This window comes from Pimephales promelas, chromosome 1, assembly GCF_988280905.1.
Source record: "Pimephales promelas chromosome 1, fPimPro1.hap1.1, whole genome shotgun sequence".
Taxonomy (NCBI): Eukaryota; Metazoa; Chordata; class Actinopteri; order Cypriniformes; family Leuciscidae; genus Pimephales; species Pimephales promelas.
Genome location: NC_142769.1, coordinates 34,308,602 through 34,326,481, shown reverse-complemented (window position 1 = coordinate 34,326,481; position 17,880 = coordinate 34,308,602). Strand labels below are relative to the sequence as shown.

General features: G+C 37.8%; 1 protein-coding gene across 2 annotated transcripts in view; it reads right to left on the bottom strand.

Moving 5' to 3' along the window:
* The window catches only part of itga11a (integrin, alpha 11a), a 42,536-nt gene extending 39,820 nt beyond the window's left edge, over positions 1-2,716 (bottom strand). For both annotated transcript variants that reach the window (XM_089129538.1, XM_039688657.2), the window contains exon 1: positions 2,554-2,716. In XM_089129538.1, the coding sequence (XP_088985664.1) occupies positions 2,554-2,611 (58 nt within the window). In that variant the 5' untranslated portion in view covers positions 2,612-2,716. The remainder of the gene's footprint in view (positions 1-2,553) is intronic.
* Between the last annotated feature and the right edge of the window lie 15,164 nt (positions 2,717-17,880).

The window sequence follows — 17,880 nt, the reverse complement described above, 5'->3', positions numbered from 1 at the left end:
GTACTACTAGACCCAGTTAGACATGCAGCTGTGTAAGCCCACATGTGACAAACACCCCCTTCAAAACATCTGGTCCACCCCTCCGTCATCCCTTCCCTCCTTCAAAAATATTTACGTGAGGTACTGCCCTGATGCTAATGAGGCTCACTGATGCCCACTGGCGAGGATTATGGGCCAGCAGATTGACTTTTAATAAACTCCACATGCCGGAAATGCATCTTTAAACCCATTGCTTTGAAATGCTACTCTGCTTAAGATCTCATGGACTTTATGCTCTTACTGTACGTGCTGCACCTCAGAGAGTGATATACATTCTGTTACACTCACAGATCAAGATTAAAATGACTAGAGATTGCTCATTTCATGCTGACTTTCCAACTGTGAGCTCTGTGGTCTGGAAAGCTCATTGAAGGGCTGCTGAGAGATGGCTAGCAGGGGATGAGTCTGGTGGCCTTTGACTGGGTTTGTGGCCAAAGTAAACTCTCTGCGAGGCACGTGGCATAAGCAGACTGATATACACCACAGTCAGGCATTACTCACTAGCTAGAGTTCCTCACCCACACAAAAAAATCCTTCATTATTATTTCCTAAGTAGTACTTGAGGTAGAGGTTTCTAAGATCACAATATTTTATCTTTAATCACAGCCTGAATCAGCAGCTGCTAACATCAAAGTTCTTACAAACTACAGAGATAAATAGAATACAGCTGTTTCTTTACACTATGCATCAGCCAGGAAACAAACATTTACCAAACAACAGCTATTTAACCGACATTTCACATATCGTTCCCATCATGGATATCTCAAGCATCAAAGTCCTATTTTAATCATATTAGTTGTGAATGTAAGTTTCCAGTCTGAATGAAATGTGGTGATATAAAAAGTCGACAAGAGCTGCATCCCAAAACAGATAGCGCGTAAAGTCCAAGTAAGTCATCCGAGTCGATTATTTTGTGAATCATTTAAAAACGTCTAGTTTGAATTAGTCTGACGAACCCTTCACTGAATCAGAATGGTTGCTGAATCAACATCTGATTTACTATTTGCGAAATATTGTTCCTTTCAGCTCTGTCCGTCATTTCTTTTGTACTGAAGGGTTATGAAATAGTTGTTACTGACTGGTTGGGTGGAACAGACCCTCTACTAAACCCTGTTGTCACATTTACCTGATCTCTCAGGAAAGAAGGTCAATGGTCAGGTCTGAGGTCAATGGAGGTACTACTAAAGCGAAAAGGTACATCTTTTTACCTTATTTACCCCCAAATGGTACATAATATAATTTTTTAAGTACTTTAAAAGTACATATTTATACTTTAAGTGTACATTTTAACTTTTGTACTTTAGGGTACTGTCTCAATGGCAGCTTTGTACCTTTTTTTCTGCGCTTCCTTTCGCTGTTAAACATGAAGCCATAATCGATCACAATTGAGTGAATTACCTCAAGAAATGCGAGTATTATCTGATTTAACTAAATTTCTGCCATAGTCGGAAGGCTATTCAAACATTGTTGGATTTGGAAAATATGGAATTGTTTTATTATTTGGATGTCATTGTGAATAGATCAATATTTTCTTTCAGCATGAACAGGTTGAATTTCATGCGGATTCCATCCCAACATTTGTACTAATTGTGCACCTTGCTTGATCCAGAGTGTATTGGAGTTCAGTTCAATTGAGCGTCTGGTATTGAGCAGAAAATCCAAGTTTAGGTCACATTCAGCTGCAAAGTGAACGTAGAAGTTGCTTTGTGTAAATGTGTTACTTGTGAACAGGGAGATGCTAAAAGGAGTACAATAGACAGTAGTTTGTACTAGTATAATGTTTACTATGCTGGACTTGATTAAAATTGGTCTGGGTGACAGCTGGCTTACTGGCGACTGATCAAGATGAGTAATAAACAAACTAAACAAAAAAAAGCATGTTTGAACATACCAACACACACATGTTCTTTATATCTCTCTCACACATTAGTCCTTGATCAGTACTAGTTCCATCAACAGTTACGCATTAATTTTCTTCTTTTTTAGCCAATCAAATTACATAAAATAAATGGGGCTGGGGAGAAATGCAAATTTGATTTCAATTTTCTCAGGAACCCTTGACCCATCACAGCACTGACTGAACTGCAAAAGTTCTTGAACTATGCTGTCAAGAGTGTCATTTCATAAGTGAACTTTTAATCTGGCTGCTCACCAGATCTTTCCAAGACACCGCAGACAACGAACTCCCAATATATCCCTGATAAAATTCCCTTGCATTTCAAAGTATGCAAGAGCTAGGATGGAAATTGGATGGAAATTCCACAGCCAATCCAGCATCCCCATCTATCACAGGAGGTCAGTGTAACAGCGCCTGACATTAGAAACCAGACGTGGGAGATGCACAGTGCTGGGATACAATCCCATTCGCACAAACCACATCCATGGCACTTATTCAACTCTCAAGTTGCAGAGTATTTAATTCAGTTTGGTAGTATCAAAGGAGCGTTTACATACCGCTTTGCCTCTCTTAAATGTTTTTAATTGGAAACAGGCAACACATGCCAACACACTCACCTGGCATCACACTCCAGAGAATCCAGAGTAGGTGGGTCCAGTAGTACTCCATGTGCATGTGCGAGATGGAGAACGAGACAGAGTGCGTGTTAGTGTATGTGTGTGTGTGTGTGTGTGTGCGTAAGGATGGAATATCCTGACAGTGTGCTCTCCTGTACTCCCAGCTCTGATTGACTCTACTGCTCCTAAAAACACTCTATATCTGAGGCAAGGAGGAGGAGACTGTGGTCAAACTAAAAGGAGGTGCTCATTCAGCCAAAAGACAGATCTTCACTCTTTTTCGTTCTCTCTCTCTCTCTCTCTCTCTCTCTCATTTCCTCCCTCTTTTTGTCTCTTCATCTGTCTGTCCATCTATGCTTGATTTAGGTCACTCTATTATGAGCTCATGCATTGCTCCTGAAAATGCTTTTTGAGAAGAATATGGAATTTCAGCTTTCAGGGATCACTGTACATCACCTCTATGGCAAAAACGGATCTTCCATAATCTTCTAATTTGCTTAACAAGCAGTTTAAACTGCATACTTTCGGAAAGATGCCCTCCAACTTGATTGATGCCGAGATTTGTGGTTAACATAGCTGCATGTTACCATATAAAGCCCACTGACAAACTCTCAGCAGAACCTCAGACACCATCCAAACCACGCTATACCCAAGCATATAATTATAGATTATATAATAACTAATACTGACGTTCTGGCTGCACCAATAGCGCAATATGGCCCACCACCTCCAGTTCAACTTGACCTTGAAAATAGCAAAACCACAGTTACTAAGTTTTGGTCTAAATGAACGTGCAGTGTGTTGTAATTGTACACACCAGTAAAACACCAAACATAAAAATCACAACAAGAGCAGGATTTCAACGAGAATAAAATATCTACTTCTTGCATTTAAGAAATTAAATGATTCTGACTTATGAATTTATGATTCACTAATATTATCCCAAATAATAATAAAATAAAATAACATTATTGTTGGGCCTGTAGCAAATACACACATCTTGTTTAATTAATTCATCAGAATGCATCAAAATGTATTAATACACACCATGATAATTAATTCATCATGGTGTGTATTAATACATTTTCATTTTTTTTTCATGGAGTTAAATTTATAAATTGGTTATGTCTCTAGTCTGAAACCAAAGTAAAACATCTGATGAACATTGAGCTGATTTTACTTTAAACATAAGTGACCGAATTAAAGGGTGCCTGCTTTCATTAAGAGTACTTAAAAAGCCATCTTTTTTTCCCCTTTCATCAAATGTTTTTATCAAATCCAGGCATAAATATTGCAGTACAATTCCCCCTCTTTGGAAATGAGGCAACTGTGAGTTATAAGATCTTTCAAATTCTGGACTGCATAGTCAAACCATTGAGCATAGCAGTTACTCCAACAGAGAAAGAGTGAGACAAAGAAATATTTAGGCCCTTGGTAGAAAGATTTAGTGAGTCCACCTGAGCTCTGTTCTAAATGTGAATGCCATCAACCGATTCATCGGCTAATATTGAACGCAGTGGGCAGACCAGGGACCGGTTGTATAAACATATGGCCATTATAATAAAGTACCCCTGTAGTCAATAATTTTATCACTTAAATCTCATCTTTGATCACCAAAGATGCCACATATGGCCCAGAAGCAACCTCCAAGTGGCCCAGCTCGTGGTCCCGCCAAAAACGCACATTCATACGTAAATTCAAACAGTAGTACAGACCACATAGCCTAGAAACATGCAAAAAAAAAAAAAAAAATGCAGAGCGTGCCTGTAGTAGTCTAGATTACAATCAATATGTCTGTCTCAACACTGAAACGTAAAATTATCATTGAAAACCATCAGTTTAACCCTGCCTGGACTGACAAACACTTGTTTATTTTACCGCCACATCCAAACACCAAACCGATGTGTTTTAATGAGTGCGTTGCAGTACTTAAAGATTGTGTATAATAAAACTGTATATGCAAAGTGCGGCCTCTCTCTTCCATACATGCATTGTCATTATTAGGCCAGCACTCTTAAAACAATTTGAGATATAAACTTTGAGTGAAGCCTGCTCCAACCTCCATTTATTCAGTACTTAAAGATTCCAATGAGCGGAGGCACCACAATGAGAAACACCAGACTTTCCGCACCAATTTTCCCAAGGGATCTCAAGAAAGGGCTGCAAAAGTGCAGAGTTGGATTGCATCTTACAACCAGAGCAGTATTACCATGGTGCGGTCATTCACTGCCCAAGAGAGAGCTACCGCAGCATCCCTTTGTGTTTCCTGGATATTGGCAAAAAAAGAAAAGGCCATTCACAGACTCTGAAACCATGAAGGACTGTATGCTGGCAGTCGTGGATGAGGTGATAAAAGACGATAAAATGAAAACGAGCGCGGTATCCGCTATAAAAATAGCCCTCTCTGATACTTCCAACTTTCGTAGAGTTTAAATTCTTGCTGCAGATGTGTATGAAACGCTGTTAGGAGACCTGATGAAAGCTGATACTATGTCTATAGCAGTAGATGAGTCTACAGTCAAAACTGATACTGCTCAGTTGTGTATACAGGTCAGGTTTTTTTTAATCTTTTTTTAAGAGCAAATGCTTCCGAGAGGAGCTGCTCGGCCTACTGCCGCTAGGACACACAACTGGCGATATAGTGTTTTTTGTGATTTTTTAAAGACAATGGTCTGGATATGAAGAGTGTGTGCATGCTTGTGACAGATGGGGCTCCCTCCATGAGAGGGAAAGTGAATGGTTTGGCAGCACATTGATCTGTTGTTGCACTTCAGTTGATCTCCTTACACTGCATTGTGCATCAGGCAGTGTTGTGCGTGAAACTAAGCGGGCGCTCAAAATGACAATGGACAGCGTGATGGCTACAATTAATTTTATTCGCTCCACATCAAGCTTCCAACACCGCTTATTCCACATGTGCAATCAGAAAAAAACAAGCCAAAAAGACAAGAGGGTAGGCCCTGTCTTTATAAACAGTGAACATAAAATGGGTGGATTGGGATTGGGGGGATGTGTAAAAAACAACAACAGTGTATTGTGTATCAATAAGTGTGTATCAATAACACAAATTTCACAATTTCAATTAAATTCTTGTGATTTGATTCTGATCTTGATTCAATATCAATTCCTTTGGATAAATATTATGTAAATCATGGCAAAAAAACAACAACACCTAATGCTGTAAACATACAGAAAGTCCTGTCAGCTGGTATTATTATTAAAGGTGCAAAATTTAACTCAAATTAAATATAATGCATCTAGAACGGAAGCCTGTGAAGGGATTGGTTCAAGATGCGGAGGTCCAAGATTGGTTGGACCCACAGGTTTTCATTGGTACAATGAAGTCAAGGCTGAAGAAGCCCACTGAGCAGTCGCAAAAAGACAAATGAGACTCCTACGATGTCATGACCTCTTCATGCACGTCCAGGTAGAAAGGTATTTAGTTCGCCTCCCCCAAAAACCAATCATCAACCTTGAGTTCTTAGGACATTCGCAGCAGCCCAGGATAGCATGGCTGTTAATTCTGGATCAGACGAACCCTGATCTCCAGAGGAATCCAGCTCACCTTGTGATGCGGCGATAGACATGAAGTACCCGGGGAGAAACACACTTGCTGTTGCGGACCACTGCACAGTTCAGCAGGCAGGAATGTGAAACTCGCCATCACACCAACACCGAACACTGACTGGAAGCTGCCCGTATAGAAGCTTCTGCTTCTGTCCTCTATGAAAGTGAATGAAGATGCTTTGCAGATGAGGATTAAAAATTGGGTAAATGGATAGAGGGATAGAAAAGAGGCTATTTTGTTTCACAACACAACATAAGGGAGCTTTTACCAGTATTGTGAGGTTGCAGCTCATAGCTCAAGAATCCCCACTGTCAGTTTGCAAAATGCCAACAGTCCAAACAAATGATAAATCGTAGAGTAACCTGCAATTAAATTTTAAGTCTGATGCTTTCTCTAAAAAGAGAAGAGGGGCCTGCGAGGGAGCTGGTTGCATCAGTCACTGTTTCCACATGGTGCTGTGGAAGCTGCTGACCAAAATTGACATGCCAATATTTAAACTCAGAGAAGAATTTAGTACAGAAAGAAAGAGACTAATGTACCAAATTAACTGTATTAATGAGTTGTGAGAAGTTGTTTTTCAAAAAAAAAAAAAATCATTCCATTCTTTCCACCAAAAGGTGAGGGTCTTAAGCCCCTTGTTGAGGAGAGGTTGGAAATCAATATCCTCTCCAGGAGCAACAAACTTACCTCCTGACCAAACCATTTAACAGCAGTAACAACTGCAAACAATAACAAAAAAAAATAAAAATAAAAAATAAAACTAGCAACAAATTTAGTTTAACATAATCAGAGTGGCCTTTCACATCTGTGAAATCAGAATCAGAAATAATGGACTTGCAATCTTAATACGAAATACTGGACTTGCACTCAATTTTAAATAATAGTAAACTGCTATAATCACTATATGGAAAGTGATTAAATATCATTTTTGTGAGTCATTTTCTAAAGTTCTTGTTAGGGCCTGAGCACCAAAGGTGTGAGGACCCTATTAGAATTGCTCTGTTTATTATTTAAATTCTGTATTTGTTATTTAAGAAACATTTAACAAAACAGTAAAAAAAAAAGTAAAAGTATATAATAACAGATGTATAGATCCTTTTTTATATCTATTAATAAAAAAAATAATTTGATCGTCACATATTTTGGGAGCAGAAAAATAATAATATTTTCCTTGAGCTTTCAGCCAAGTTGTTTAGGCAAGGAAATATAGTGCAATGTCCGTGACAACTTTGCTGTGGTCAAACCCTAGAAGTCACCACAGTGTCAAATGCCAGTCAGATCAACCCAAATCTGAACCCTCTGACTGTTTCTGTAAGATGTTGCTAAAAACATGGCAACCACAGTCAATAATGCTGAACTGTGGTGATATCTGAATGCTCCTGCTTTGATTTATTGCCTTTTCTTTCCACTTCTAGAATTTAAAATATAAACTTTACCAAGTGCATATGATGGTTGAACTATACAACTGCACGTTCAAAATGTAAACTTTCCACAATTTTTTAGATTGCTAAAAATAGCATACGGCAGATGTTGTTCTATAGGTTTTATATAACATAAAAACCCCATTCATTAAAATTAGTACACATTACAGTAAACACTAAACACGATCCTCTGTGTTCATGAATCATATGAAATCATCCTAGGAATCAGATATTTTGTGGTTAGGCCAAGGAAGCATGAGTCAACCAATCAGATGTGTGATGTGATTGGCCGTTTGACTGACAGGCAACGTTCAACTGGAGGAATTCAGTGGTTTGGGCAGAGACGTCTGTGTCCTCGCACTCACTCGCAGGCTGTGATGAAAGCTTTGCTTTCCCAATATACAATATTTTACCAAGAGCTCAACTTGTGTAATCTTGGTATGCTAAAACCCGAATCAACACTCTCGCTCTGTTGAAATCCAGTGGTTTGGACTGTAAATCGTGATCTCATAGCCATTTGCATTCCAACTGCTCTTCTCTCCCCATGAGATCTGCCATGAAAGGGCAATTTATGCTGTTCAGTTCAAAGACACACTATCATAATATAATTGATATTATATACAAATAATAGAATTTCATGACTTCTCGCAGTGTCAGAGCTCCTTTAAGGGTGTTGCACCCAAGGTAAGGTTTGACGGTTGAATGTTCTTATACTGAGCAGAAACACGTTCAGTTTGTTCTGTGCTACTGTTCCATCAACAGTAGTGCTGAACTGAATGTCATGCACACTAAAGTCAAAAATAGTATCTTAGATGCTTTATGATTTGTGAGAGAGTGAATTTAGTTTTGAAGTCCAAAGTGTGGGATGTTGTCCAGAGGCAGAGAGGATGTTTAAATGAACTCACTTGATGTTCTGAAGATTATTACAACACAGCACTGACAATAAGCTACACCATCATGGAGGTCTGTTCAACTCAGGGACCACCAAATTGTCAAAAGTGTCATGAAATCTCAATATTTCTGATGGAGCGCCTCCATGTTTCCATGTGCCAAGACTCTTTAACTCTCCCAGTGCTCACTGGTTTTATTATTGCACATGATGTGGTTATTCACATACTGTTGAGAGAATGGAGAGCAGTTTAATTGTAAGCAAGGCAATAGTGTACCAATAGAAATGCTCATATAATGTGAAAGATGGCAGAGGCCTTCAATATAAATACAGAAAGTAAGCGAGCAAATGGTCTAGCCTGAGCAGTGAGTCATTCCTACTTTTCCAGATATCTGGCAGCTGGGCTGACTGGCGCTCAGAGCCAGTAGCAACATCGGGATTTGTGGAAACTGAAACCACACACCACAGCAGGAATAGCCACATGATTTGCACCACACAATACATACATACACACGCACAAAGTCCTCAAACATGCAAACAAATGCATGGACATGGAGACACACGACCAGAAACTGACCTGGGACAATCCAGCTCCATTTAACCTTGCCATTTGCAGACACGTCACTTCAACAAATTATACACGCAGGGAAACTTAGGGTACACTTTAGACTAACAAAATCCCTGACACCATATATTCAGAATTCCTCACTTTCATCTACAGAAAAACAAGGAATTTGTGGACAGAAACTGTCCTTCGTAACCTTTAAGCTGCAAAAGTAATGACTTCTGTGCCTGAGCTTTGGTCTAGGTTTGTTCTCGCTTGAGTCAGCCATTCAGCGGCCGCTCGAACACAGGCGGTTGTTTCAACATCGACCAATTAGCTCATAATGTGGTCTAAAATCACCCGGTGCCTTGTGTGTGCCTGCTAAAGGGAAATGCTCCTGTTTCATAGAGCTTCCGCATCACTTCATATGAAACAGAATGGAAAAATGTAAGAGAGAGGGAAAATCGTATCTTTCTTTTCTCCTGCATCACCATGGAAAACCCAAAGCTCCGTCATTTCCAGCATGTAATTATTAGGTTTGAGGAGCCTGATACGTAATTATTTATTTCAGGGTTGACCGCTTAAACGCTGAACTGAGCCCCTGTGAGCAGGCCCTGCAAATGCATCCCATATGATGACATATTAGCAGGAGAAAGCATAATAGTTTTTGTGGCTGAGAAGATTTTTGCAGCAGTAATGCAGTAATGTTTTGTTTTCCTCTTATTTCCTAGCAATACAGTCATTTAAATTACATTTTGCTCAGTAGCAAGTGGAAACATTTGAGATCCTTATCATCCCTGGTGCTCTAGCAAGTGCTATATTCATTAAAGGAAAATAAAAAAAAAATGAATGAGAATATTTTTGAAAACTAAATGGAAAACTAAAGTAAAAACCCATAATCTAATTTTAGTTTCAGATGCATACATGGCAGAGTGACCAAAAAAACTGAAAACCCGTCTTCTCATTCCCACAAACAGTGTCACTGAAATAGTCCAATATACTATTAAACTAAAACAAAGGCATTTTTTCTCATGGGAATCTGAAAAAATAGATATTTGAGAAGATGGGAAGTAAACAGTGAGCATTTCCCTATTTACTGTTTGTGTCTCTGATGTTTGGCCAGGTCAAGGGTTGCTGGACAGACTTCAGAGAAATGAGCTGCCTTCTGATCCAAGAGTGACCACTTACAGTAAAAAGGCATTATCCATAACGTGGGCATCTCCGCATTTTTAAAACTGCGAATGCAATTGCCATTTAAGGAAACTATAAAATGGAAAATAACAATCTCAGATTTTTTCCTAATGTGACTTGATCCCTTAAAATAGATTTTCACTTTTTGCTTCATCAGCTTGAAGGATAATCACACCCAGAAAGTTGTGTTTTCACAGCGAGTCATTTGTCAGGAATGAACAAGGGATTACACACTGAACAATATCAGTTTCCTGGACCTAAGGCACAGGGACCGCAGAAATTGCAAATATGCTATGGACAGAAGTGAAAATAAACACATAATTGCTCTACAAATGGGTATGACTCACTTCCTAAGTCTTTCAAAAAGGTCTGGAAAAATCGTATGGGCATCTTTACAAAGAGCACTGAAATATAGCTGGACGGCTGGGTTTGGATCTGGCCAAACATCTGGGGACCTGGAGCGTGTGCTCAGCTGGAAATACCAGCTCAGATTTTCAGCCGGTTGATTTTACATACTGCTTAGTGCATTAGAGGTAAAGATTATTCCAGAGGCAGAAGCTCCACTCAATGGAAAGAATGGAAAATCCCACAATGCCTGTATCAAACACAGGTGATCTACAGTATATCTCAAAGTATAGTCTGGCATATGATTTAAGGACACATAACATTATCCAGCAGAAAAAAAAGTCAGGGACAACAATATGATTGATTCTTTTTCAATCCATCTACCCTATGGAAAGAATCATCCCAAACTTAGGAATTCTATAGAAACTTCCTGTCAAACATTCCAAGAATACTAAACAGGAGCTGTCATCTGAAAGTATGTTTACATTGTCTAAAAGATGTACCATAAGGTTCACATATGGCCATTTCCCCAACATAGGTAGGTGTAACATTTTCCACAGATGCAATGGATAGATTTGATTAAAAAAGAAAATGCCTTCATTTTCCCTTTCGACTACATTATCTGGGGTTAGTTATAACGACTGGACTAACTCCTAGGGCTCAACAGTACGGATTTTCAGCGATGGACCAGTTAGCCAATCGTTATAATCAAAAATAATTATCAATTTTTACTTTTAGCAAGATATTGTTCCATTTAGGTTGTAACAAACACAGGAAAAAGAAGATCAGGGTTCGAAAAGGCTTTAATAAATATGTGCAAACAGTCCAAAAGTTGGCGAGCAAACACAACTTAACATTAACGTGACGGACAAATGAAAACTGAAAAGACTATTATCAAAGGCAAATGAGGGTAATTATTACAAGCACCTGTGATAATTAAATGAATCTCCATAACAACTGGAGAATGGCGGGAAACTAAACAAAGGAACATATGTGACTGAAAAAAACAAACAAACTAAAAGTCCATGCAACAACACTAACTGAACATAAATGTGACATGTATTTAACACCCCTTACAAAACAAATCTTTGAAATCTGGTGAAAGTGTCTTGCTTCAGGCTGTAATGCAAATCGATTTTTTAAATTTGCAGATTTATTGCAGCTTGATATTATAACATTGACGATATGGCTATTATCTACCACACAAACATTGAATTAGCATTTCCATTTTGTAAAACAGTAGCCACTAGCCAATAGGTTAACGTTACTATAAAGACGCTGCTGGCTTGTAAACGTGAGCTAGTCGATCTTGTCATTTGAAAAAAATAAGGCCCATGAAACTATATTCATTTGCAGAAATATATTATGCCAATGTACCTGGGATGAAGACATTTCACACAAAACACTGGCAGTCTTTTTATAGTATAGTTTTTTCCTTATTTTCACCCAATGTTATTTAATTTTATTTATTTGACACAACATTTGATTGTACCGGATTCATCTGTGTAAAAATAAAATGTAACTGATATTTCTTCATAAACTAAATATTTCTTATGAGATTTTCCATTTTTCTTTGGTCTTTGGCACAAGTTATCCAGACACTGTGCAATCCTGCGTCTTTTCCCATAGACACACAAACTATAAGAGTGAAGGAAACACCATCGTGCTTTGACAGCTTGACGCCTGCATATTTTTTTATAGACTTAAGTAGAATTTTCTCTTCTTTCATTCTAATCTCTGGTGTGTCAGTAAAGCTTTGCAGTCATGCACCTCTGAGAGCTGTAAGCGTCTCACAGCACTACTATAATTGAAGCAAGACCACTGGACTCAAGGTTAAAGCCTCATTGTGCTTAAGAGGTAAGGTAGCAGACAGACCACACACGCGCACACACAAATGTCCTCCTCACACATTCACACAGCACATATTGTTCTTTGGATCGTCAGTCCCACAAAAAAAAAAAACTAAAAAAAAAAAAACTAAAACACACACACACACACAAAAGTTCTAACCTGTACATACACATTACCTGGCACTGGATCAGACAAGCATACAAAGAGCTTAACCAAACATCAACGCATAGATAAATGGATCCCTGACCACTTCAAAGCATTTGTGACCCCTGAGTTCAGAGCATCCCTAAACTATTACAATTTACTATCGCTTTTAAAAGCATTCACGTTTTGAAATATGAACAGTGTATCGATAAATAACCCAATTAATACTTCTAAAAAGAGATAATTTACCTCTTGTGTCATACTACTATTTCTCTATTCTTTCAATTATTCTAAATATTTTTCTATAGAGGAAACGGTAGATAGTTTATTGTATTCTTTATTAATGATACCCCGAGGGACACATAACACGACAGCTTGCTTGCGCTCACATTTATTAATTTTATAGCCTATATCATTTATAATTCCCACTACAATTACTGATATAAAAACTACATCATATGTGAAAGAGTAAACGAGTCAAATATGACGTGCAAAAGCTTGCAATTCTTTATGAGAATTGTACATGCTGTTTAAAACTTTACATGATGTTTAAAGTTATCAGCTAGTGAGACGGCTCTATTTCCAGGCAGCCGCTTAGCCCTCTGGACTGCATTGGCAGTAACTCAGCAGAGTAAACCTGTAATGATGTGAGGGGTTAACAGGCTAATGTCTTTATGAGGGGAAAATGCCACGTGTGCAATGCAAACCTTAATGTATCACTCTGAGGAAAGTAACATGCAGAGAGAGTTAGGGTGGATGTGGGGGGTGGAGTCACATGGTTTCCTTTTAACTTGTCATGTAATAAAGGGGCAGATCTATTGGACACTATAGGTAAAATTATATAGTTGGGAATACAACCTTATAAAGAAGACTCCTCAACATAGTGTGCTTGTACTTTTACAAAAAAAATTTACTGGCAGATCATTTAATTATGAAATAAAAGGCCACTTAACTGTACTTTTACTGTTTCTTAAATTTAAAAGTAGGCCTATAGGCTACTTTTAAAAAGTGCATGTAGTAATAGTGTCATATTAAATGTTTTACTTTAAAGTACATTTTAAATCATTATGTTTTATACTTTGATGCTTTAAAGAAGTAATATTAACTCTGATGTGTCATTCGATAAGTGTAGGGGAAGATGAGGGTAGAACAATGTGCATTACGTTTTAAATTGTTTGTAACACATTTAGATATGAGTTTATTTGCAGAGTCAGGATGATGATGCATCAGCACCATGTGTTATTAAGGGGAATAAATGGAAACATTTGTAAAAGTTGTCAAAGCACAAAATGTTAAAATATTAGGGGCAAGATGGCCCCCTATGTAAAAAATTATTTAATATTCTAATTAAAAATTATATGTTTTAATGTCCACATTTCTAAATCAACTATTCTATTTAAATTTAGTTGAATAACTAAATAACCATTGACAGACAAAGCATAATCTCAGTAAAAGAGCATCATAAAAGGTACATTTATTCTATGAATTATATACAGGCATATGAATATATGCATATCTAATTGGCCACATTTTAATTTATGATAATTGCCATAATATCGTCAAAAATTCAAATGTAATGATTTAGCCTATAGGTTTAAATGAAAAGTGAAGATGTCTGAAATGTAAATTTAATTAATGTACTTATGTACTTTAATTAATGTATTTTAAGTTAGTCAAAAAAGCACTCTAGAATTCAGCTAATTGCATATATTAAAAATGAACTTTCATTTAATTGCAATCAGACATGCTATTAAGTATCTAACATTCAGTTTTTACTAACATATATTTCTTTAAAAGTATATTATTTCTGTAATAAGAACTCTAAGGCCCAGTTGCACAGATACTGTAGGGTTTAGAATAAGCCAGGATTAGGCCTTAGTTCATGCCCAAGGAAAAAAAAAAAAAAACTTAACTGATGTGCATCTTGAGACAAAACAAAGACACTAACATATTTAAAATGTCAGTGCAAGTTACTTTCAGTTAAGCCATGTCAGTGAAACCGGGGGTAAAGGTATACTAAAGTATAATACTTTTTCACAAGGGACCCCATTTAAATGGCTAGTTCACCGAAAAATGACACTTCTGACATCATCTACTCACCCTGTAACCAAAGAACTATCGCTTTAATACTTTGAAGTTTAGCTATAATTTTCCATATTACACACCTTATTCCTTTAGTTTGTGTTCCACAAAGCCCTCAACCCATCAGCTACTCTCCTGTCTCCTTCCTGGAGGCCCTTACTTTTTCCCTTGGCCCTTGACTTCAGGGGAAGTGGTTTCTGTGCAGACAGCGTGTAGCTGGAACATTGTGTCATGTACATGGGAAGCTGTAACCAAAGAACTGCACATTAAAAGTTCCACTAGAGTAACACTTTCTGTGCAGACAGATCTGGTGGACAGTCGAGCCAGAATTGGGGGTCTGCCTTGAATCTAACCATGGGTAAGTATGTGCTCTGGTGTACTACACCCTAGTGTTTATATTCTGTTAGTGAACAGAGCACTGGGAAATATCCTGTCCCCTGTTGCATTGAACACACACAAATTCATACCCAAAGAAAATATTTTTAAGTGAACACATAAATCTATTGTTCAATACACCAATTGGCTTCATCACTGTCTCCTCTCCACCAGTAAGCTGGTGTGTGGTGAGCGTTCTGGCGCAATATGGCTGCCGTCGCATCATCCAGGTGGATGCTGCACATTGGTGGTGGTGGTTGAGGAGATCCCCCCCTTCTATGTGAAGCGCTTTGAGTGTCCAGAAAAGCGCTATATAAATGTAACGAATTATTATTATTATTATTATAACTGCACTCATCACTGTCTATTATAAAACAACACTTCCAAGAAGTTCCTGTAGAAATTTGTTTCCAGATCCAATCAAAATCACATAAAGGCCTATTAAGAGGAATTTCAGGCATGAGCAGATAAGATACTCAATGCATGTTGTGCTCTTATCTTTGCTTCTCCCGTAGGTATAATTCCAGTAGATCTTTTTGAAGTTCAAAAGAATGGCTTATCTCAGTCATGTTTGCTCATTGTTTTAATGAGCAGATGGTATCTGCATGTTAAACGACATTATTTACAGTTTAACTATAAAAACAATAATTCACTACTCTAAACATCAGACATAATGACCCTTAACTGAACTTTAGGATGTGTCTAGCCAAGTTAAGAGTCAATAGTTTAAAATATTAAAATGACAGCTGACATAAAAATGATGGGTGTTCTGTTATCAAACCTGTATGACTTTCTTCTGTGCAAGGGACACAAGATAATGTTGGTAACCAAACCATTTGCATTGAATTACAAAAAAAGGAAATATCTACTTATATGTTGCATAATTCATACAGGTTTGGAACAATACGAGGGTGAGTAAAGTAAAGTAAATGATGACAGAATCTTCATTTTTAGGTCCTTTTAATTTGGGTGAACTATGCCTTTATGCTAACTTAAGACAAAACAATGTCCTATTTCAAAAAAGCTTTAGCAGTAGCCATGAAAAACTGTCAAACTAACTAAGAAATAAAAAAATACAAAAAATCACTTTAACTTTTAACTACGAAAAGTTTTGGGTCAATCTTTTTTTCTGTTCTTTTTTAAGAAATTAATCACATTAAATTGGTTAAAAGAGACAGTAAAGTCTTTTAAAGTGTTACCAAAAAAAATAAATGGTTTTCTTTTAAACTTTAAAAGGTAAAAAGTATCATGGTTTCCACAAAAATATTAAGCAACAGAATAGTGTTCAGCATTGATAAATATAAGAAATATTTCATGAGCTCCAAATTAGCATATTAGACTGATTTCTGAAGGATCATTTGACATTGAAGACTGGAGTAGTAATGCTGAAAATTCAGGTTTGCTATTGAATGAATAGATTACATTTTAAAATACGAAAATTAAAATAAAACCTGAAACTTTTTTTGGTACTTTCCTGTTATCCGGACCCCACCATATACCGTTTAGGGGCGGGGTTAGGGGGTAGGCCATCGTGGGGTCCGGATAACAGGAAAGTACCCTTTTTTTATTAAAAATTATGCAGTTATCATGGCATCTACCAAGAGGGGCTAACTTCTGAAAGTAGTCCCTCTATCCATGCAGGGTCTGATATACTGTAAAAAGAGCCAGAAGTAAGAAAGCGTAAGGAGACAATGGGAAAAAATAGAGAGAGGAGCAGCTTTAGTTTCTGCTTTGAAAGCTGCAAGACCACACCGAATGCTGTGAGTGTTAGAAATCAGAAACATTGCACTTTGAATATTTTTCATCTTCAAACCAAACTTGGGCCAACAAAGTTTAAATCCTGTCCGGCTAATGCGCTTTCCCTAATGTTTACATCAGGGGGTGGGGAACGTTGATCCTGGTGGGCCACTGTCCAGCAGAGTTTAGTTCCAGCCCTAATCAAACACTCCTGAAGCTAATCAAGGTCTTCAGGATTACTAAAGTTACAGGCAGCTGAATGTTTTTTTCAGGTTTGGAGCAGGACAGTGGCCCTCTAGGATCAACGTTCCCCCCACCCCTGGTTTACATAGGTCAGTAGGTCATCTTTTGTGGCTGTTGGAACGCATTCGACCAAGCGTTTTACACTACGAAAGCAATCAGGTCAAATGCGCTTTGGACTACCTCAGGAAGTGCTCGAAAGTGGAAAAGCTTTCCAGGGCCTGGGTGAACTACCCCTTTAAATCTATTGTTCAATAAATGTAATTAGTGATGTAATATTTCTTAAGCCCACAAGAGGGCAGCAGAACATAAAAAACCTCAGTTCCTCCTAAATTTTTTCTCAGTCATGGATCTCCTGCAACAGTCATATGATGTAGCCTCTTAAAATAGTTTTTCTAGCTCTTTATGCTTCTCTTTTTTAAAAGCATATGCATTATAAGTAAGCAACTGATATTTTTCTAAATGTATGTATCTCATCAAACATTCCTCCAAAATACTAGTTTGTGTATTAATAAACAAGATTTCAAGTTTTCAAGATTTCAGAGTCTCTGTCATTTTGATTGCTTTCTGAATTTTAATTAGCAGCCAAGTTACAACATTTTTATTGTAGTGGGCCTAGATACTATAGAGAGAGAGGGAGAGAGTTTGAATATACAGCATGTTGTATACAGAGAGCTAATAAGGTTATGACATATTAGAACAGGGTGATGCGTTTGTGGACATCAATAATCTTCATTAGCACATGCAGTTATTAGATTGACAGCATGGAAAGAGAGAGAGAGAGAGGGGGGGTAGTAGTAACATGCTGAGCTCACTTCATCACTGCAGTATCCAGGAACACGGCTGCGGAGGCACTGATAGGCTCGGATACTCAGCGAGAGACAGCGACCAGACCCTCCCTCCCTCTCTCTCTCTTCTTCTCCTCCTCTTTCACAATCTC